Below are 6,239 nucleotides of genomic sequence, written 5' to 3'. Positions count from 1 at the left end.
CAAATCTTTTCCTATTGGGGAGAGAAAAATAACTGAAGAGAGAGAGTAGAGAATCCTAGCATATATTTGGTGCTCAGAACTTTTTTTTTTTTAATAAAAGAGCCCTTCCAGCCCAGAGCTTTTAGGTCCTAGGTTTGTCACTACATGTCGCCTCGTTCTCTTAAATCCTGATGGGAATGAGGCTGACTGAGCATGAGGCTTGAAAAAGGACGCTGAGAACTACATTTCCCATGATACAACTTTTCTGCACGCAAACCAGACTGAGACGTCGCTCCCATGGCAACCGAAGAGCCTGCACTCCCAGGCCCATCTTGGAGCTTGCGGTTTGTCTGATTCTAAGCTGGGCCTTAACGCGGAGCCCCCGCCACTGGGGCGGCCAGACCACGATGCCAAGGTATCCTCACAACCCTGCCTTGCACCCGGCTTACGCTCCCCTCTTTTCCAACCTAGCCTGGCAGGGGGAGGGAGGGAGAGGACGCTGGGGGTATATTTGGGGCAAAGAGCCCATACGGGGCCAACTGGTGGAAGAAGATTGTGGGTCTGTCCCGCTTGCCACCTTTATCTGGATGGTCAGAGATCCATAGGAACTATCCTTGCGCGTGTGGATTCTGACAAAAGCCGGTAGAAAAGTTCCCCAGGTAGAAAAGTAATCCGATTTTGAAACATTCAACTCCAACCAGTCACCTATTCAATAAAAGTTTCTTGTGGGCCAGGGAATGTTCTAAGAGCAGAGGTGAGGCGGCGAACTAGACCACGGAGCCCCTTCCATTGGGACTTCCCCACCTGATACAGGAATTCACGACAACAATAAACGAGGGGAAACTCGCTAATGCACTCTGAAAGTGTAAGGTCACATTTAAAAGGGGCGTGGGGGGTGGGCGGAGGGAGAGGTTATTGATGACCTGTAAACTATAGTTTAGCTCTTCAATTCTACCATGTGAATTTTCATTACCTCGTCTCAAGATCATACCTAAACCTTCTCTGAACAACTTATAGGGACACCAGGGAGACAGGGGTCCTAGAGTCGATCACAGAGCAGGATAAATCAGTTGTTCTCACCTTGTGGATCTGCGATGTCATCTCTGTTGAGCTTATGAACCTTAGTGTGAAAAGTTGTCAGCTTCCCATCACCGTATAATTGGTTACAGTTATAAAGTCCTGGCTATAGTTATAAATTTCCACCAGTGGCATGACTTCCTCTCCTCTCTGCTGGGAACTCAGACAGCAGATAATCATGTTTTGAAAGAATGGTGTGTAAATAAGGAGCAGACAACCCTGGACTGAGTTCCTGGGGGCTCACCTGTGAAATAAATGTATGAATTTTAGTGCAAACATTTAGGGACATCTGTTTTGGTCTTCTATAGGCCCTTTCTTCATCCTTGGTTCTTGAATAATAATTATTAAAAGCACTTGATAATTTTAGATAATTATATATAGGCCAAGCCCTAAACTAAATGAATGACCACATTTTAACAATCAATCATGACAATCTTATGAGGTTGGTATTCTTTTTTTATCAGCATTTTAGAAATGCAGAAACAGAGGTGAGCCTGGGGACCAGCACATCTATTAGGTGCTCAATAAATATTTGTTGAATTAATAAAGGAATGAAGGATACAGAGAAGTTAGGTAATTTGCCCAAGCTTACATAGAAAGTGGCAGATTCAGGTTTACAACACCTCAGACCTTGCTCATATTTTTTTAGTTCAATGCCGCATTTTTCATTTAGACTTTAAGTTAAAAAAGGATATAATCTTATTTGTGTGAAATTATATATGCATGTAGAGAGATGAATGAAAGGATTTTCAAAATGTGATTTTTTCCTTCTTATATTTTATATATTGAAAATGGGAATCTTGAACCAAAACTACAATGTAAAAAAGGCAAAAATATTCCAGGGAGCAAGGATTAGTTAGTACATTGGTTTTTATGGATTACCCCATTTTCCTAAATGTAGGTAGTTTTCGAGTTGTGTTTCCAAAAGTCGTACATTCATGTGTCTGAGAAGCTAATACACAGCTTTCAACCTTTCCTGGAAACCCCAGAATAAGAAACCCTCAAAACCTGGTGATAAAGGCTCTGCATACCATTTTCAGTTTTCTTCAACGAGCCAATACAATAAAAATAAAAATAATCCTCAGTAATTTTACCAGTTTATTGTCCCCCAGAAAATAATGATTTGTTTTGCAAATTTGACTAAAATATAATTTCTCTTAGCTTGACATAAAAATTGGAAAGGATTCTTTTTGTGTCCTTGAATTTTGTTTCTCTGCCTCTCATTTAGTGAAACTCTCTGGGAAATTGCAAAAGCTGAAGTGGAAAAACGGGGACATAATGGAAGTGATGGTGATGGAGTTGAAATTGGAGAAAAATCTGTTTTCTTCATTGGCAGTAAAAATGGGGTAATGCATTTTTCCTACTTTTTTTTCCCCCAAATATTGTGATGATTTAACAGCCAGTGGTAAGAGGTATATATACTTTGATTAAAATGGGACTACAGTGCTTTAACCAGATGATCCATCTTTGGCCTGCTGGTTACTTTGGAGCTGGTTGTGCCCTGTCTGAGGGTGTCCTGCTATTGGGTGAGTGGGTCCTTAACATCCAGCCTGAGCACTTCTTGTCAAGTAGTGTGGAACAGCAGCTGGAGGAAGGGGCACTTGTGTCTAATTATACTGCCCAGAGGAGCCATCTTTTCTCAATTTGCACAAAGGCACCATAAATGCTAAGCTGATGGTCATACTGGTAGGTCAAAACCGAAATGCTCGTAAGCGTATAGATAATACAAACACAAACCATATAGGGTATGATACACTTAACCTTTACTTATATCTTAACTACGGTCACAGAAATTGAAGGAAACTTGGAGATCTTCTAGTCTTCTGCAATAGGGATTCTTACCCTGGGGACCACGAGGTACTTCTTGGGGTCAGTGAACTCCCTAGAAAAGTGCAGAGTTGTGTGTGATTTTGCATCACTGCATTTGTCTGGGAAATTCGGTTTTCCCAGAATTCCAGCACCTCCCCCCCAAAAAGGTTAAGAGAGACTGCAAACAGTGATTGTATAGTTTCGGTTTGGCTATCTCTAGCCATGGGGGAGTTTTCTTCCACAAGGCAGCCTGTTTCAATTTTTGTTAATTCCTAGTTACTAGAAAGCTTCAGTCTGTTTCGTTGTAACTTCCACCACTTGGCCCAAATTCTGACCCGTAAAAATATGGGAATAAATCTAACTCCTCTTCTACTTGTTAAATTCTCAAATATTTTAAAATCGCCCTTCAAATAATTAATGGCCACCCCCTTGTCTCCATGAGTCTTTCTGTTTCAGCTTTATCTTCACTTCTTTCCGCCATGACTGCTGTGTCACAGACTCTATATCAGTCATGATTCTCAATCTGTCAAGATTTAGTAACTCTCAACTGGAATTATTCGAATATGTAATTCTCAGGATGGAACAGAATTTTTGAGGTTTTTGCTTAACAACAGTAGACTAGAGCAGTTCTGCCAGCTCCTCTTTTTCCAGATGTTGTGTTCTTGTTATTGTATAGAAAACTTTTAATAATCACATAACCCTGTTGACTAAGTTGAGCTTGAGATCTGCTTTTTCATTTAGGCTGTCATTTTGTCCTTACTTGTAATAGATTGGGCCCTTTGTGACAGTGTGTTTCTATTTTAACTTTATTAAAATAATTTGTGTATGTGGTCCTAAAAAGGAACTTAGAATAAGTATATCCTCTAGAAATAAAACAAGAAAAAAAAGTACTCTAATGCAGTATCTGGATCGCTTACTTTGAACATATTGGGAACATGTCCTCTATTTGCATGTTATCTTTTTTTCTTTATTTCCACTTCAACAATTGGAATTCAAACACTTTAGAAGACATTAATCATCAGCTTAACTAGTAATTAGCATTGATGAGTAAAGAGGAAATTTAAGACAGCTGCCAAGTTGACCACTAAAGTGAGGTATGATTTGCTAGTATTTGTCATCTGCGGGACTTTATAATTATAATAATAGCAGTGTAGTTACACTGTGATGGAAAGTTGACAGTTAACTTTTTTCACTTATCAAACTTGGGAACAATTCTGAAAGTTTCTGGTTTCCAGGTAATTTATCACTCAAGTGATTAAAAAGCTATTTTGGGCCACAATTATGAACAATAGTAAAATTTTACATATGGATGACATTAACGCAATATTCTTTTTTTTAATTTCCAGGGAAAGACTACTATTATTCTAAGGTGTCTTGACAGGTAAGTGTTATGTTAACCTTTAGACTACATTTTTTTTTTAGTTGCATAAGGCAAGTTGGATTCTAAAAGACATATGGAAGGAGAAAAACTTTGAAGCCCAAACAAAATAATTTAATTCTTAGTGAATCCTTAATATGGCCTTTAAGATCTTCTTTAAAGATAAAACCAACAACCAAAAAAAATTATACAGGATTAATACTAATTTCCCTATTGGGTGATAAATTAACATAACTACACAGTCTACTTACTTTCTTTTTGGCTATGCTACCGTGAGATTTAAATTATTTTTATTCTACCTAGTTCATGATTATTTGAATGTTAGTCATAATCTTTAAATTACTCATGGATACAATTTTGAAGCACAGCATTGGCCCTCAAACTGTACATTTTCCCATTGTTTTACATATTTCCTAAACTTCTATACTGTAGAAGCATGCCATCAGATTAAAATTTAATATTATAATTGTTAAATGTTGCAGGAAGTTGACAAGGAAAGCCTCCAACGAATTTTAGAAGATATTTCTCTCTCCCTTCATTCCAATGCATCTTTCTAATACCTTCTCCAAAAACATCAAAAGAGAGGCAATCTGGTCTTAAGGTCACATTAAAGAAACCATTCACTTGAAAAATATTATTAAAGAATACAAATAATAGAATTCTGGCTTTGTGTAATTCCTTTTATCAGCAAAATTGTTTCTTAGAAGAACCATCCATAGTGATACCTGCATCATTTTTCATCCCCAGCAATCATGGCTGTCTTTAGACCAGGTTTGTTTCCTGTTAGAAACAAGTCATCCAACATATCAGCTTAGGATGAACTACTTTGAAATACAAAATTGAACTGAAAATTATGAATTTCAGTTCCCTGAAAGTCTACTTAGAAAAAGGACAATTCTTCAAATTGTAGGTTAAATATCAGTTTATACAAATTGTCTTAAAGCAGCATTTTGTTTTATAAAAGGGAATTTTTATCTTTCAGGAAATATAACCAAATCGTATTCTATATATGTATGAAAAAAGATACCTGCAGGGATGATATACAAAATACTCAACAAACATAAGTATATAAATCACAAATAAAGAATTATTTCTTTTTGTTCTCCAAATTAAAAATAGATACATACTAATATTATTCAGCCTTAAAAAGGAAAGAAATCCTGTCATATGCTACAACATGGGTGAACCGTGATGACATATGCTAAATGAAATAAGCTGGTCACAAAAAGACAAATACTGTATGATTTACCTTATATGAGGTATCTAGAGTAGACAGTTTCATAGAAACAAAGTAGAAGGTGTTTGCCAGGGGCTGGAGGGAGGAAAAAATAGGGAGTTGCTCAATGGGTTTAGAGTTTCAGGTTTCTAAGATGAAAAAGTTCAGAAATTTGGTTGTACAACAGTGTGAATACAATTAACACTATTGAACTGTACACTTGAAAATGGTTAAGATGATAAATTTATGTTATGTTTCTACTACATTAAAAAATTAAATAATTAGCTATATACCATAAAACTGCTTACGAAGCGATGTAAGCTGTAGGGTAAATAATTCATCAAATCATTTTAATGTTTTTCAAACCATTTGTCGATTTTTAGGGCTTACTAATATAATTTGTTTGCAGCCCTCAATAAAGGATGCCCACGTTTGAGCTGTGATTTAAGATAGAGAACTATAGTAAAGTCTTCCACTGATGTCTTTATTAAATTGATAGTCATTAGGTTCCCAGCTCCCCATATCAAGGCTGAGCATAAGCCTGACTTCACTGCTTCCCACAGGTCCTGGATGAGAAAGCCTGGGCCCTAACAGTCATCAGCACTGCCGGCCCCTTGGCCTTTTCCACTTGCCCCTGCAGTGCCTCTAGGGTTACGTTTCACCTCTGCAGCTCCCGCTAAACTCTATTAAGATCATTTTATGAAGGCCTATTGGGTTTTTATATAAACTTTTAATCATTTTTACCTCAATGCTATTATACAAGGTTACTTCTGTACTAAC

The 6,239-nt window shown here is 37.2% G+C and overlaps 1 protein-coding gene across 2 annotated transcripts in view; it reads left to right on the top strand.

The window, feature by feature from the left end:
• Window positions 1–263: 263 nt before the first annotated feature.
• The window catches only part of DYNC2LI1 (dynein cytoplasmic 2 light intermediate chain 1), a 33,409-nt gene continuing 27,433 nt past the window's right edge, over window positions 264–6,239 (top strand). The window contains exons 1-3 of one of the 2 annotated variants that reach the window (XM_019647958.1): window positions 264–394; window positions 2,285–2,402; window positions 4,212–4,246. In XM_019647958.1, coding sequence (XP_019503503.1) covers window positions 387–394; window positions 2,285–2,402; window positions 4,212–4,246 — 161 coding nt within the window. In that variant the 5' untranslated portion in view covers window positions 264–386. The remainder of the gene's footprint in view (window positions 395–2,284; window positions 2,403–4,211; window positions 4,247–6,239) is intronic. The other variant, XM_019647959.1, reaches the window with a different exon arrangement.

Source organism: Hipposideros armiger, unplaced genomic scaffold (genome assembly GCF_001890085.2).
Source record: "Hipposideros armiger isolate ML-2016 unplaced genomic scaffold, ASM189008v1 scaffold_118, whole genome shotgun sequence".
Taxonomy (NCBI): domain Eukaryota; kingdom Metazoa; phylum Chordata; class Mammalia; order Chiroptera; family Hipposideridae; genus Hipposideros; species Hipposideros armiger.
This window is presented reverse-complemented; position numbering and strand designations above follow the sequence as displayed.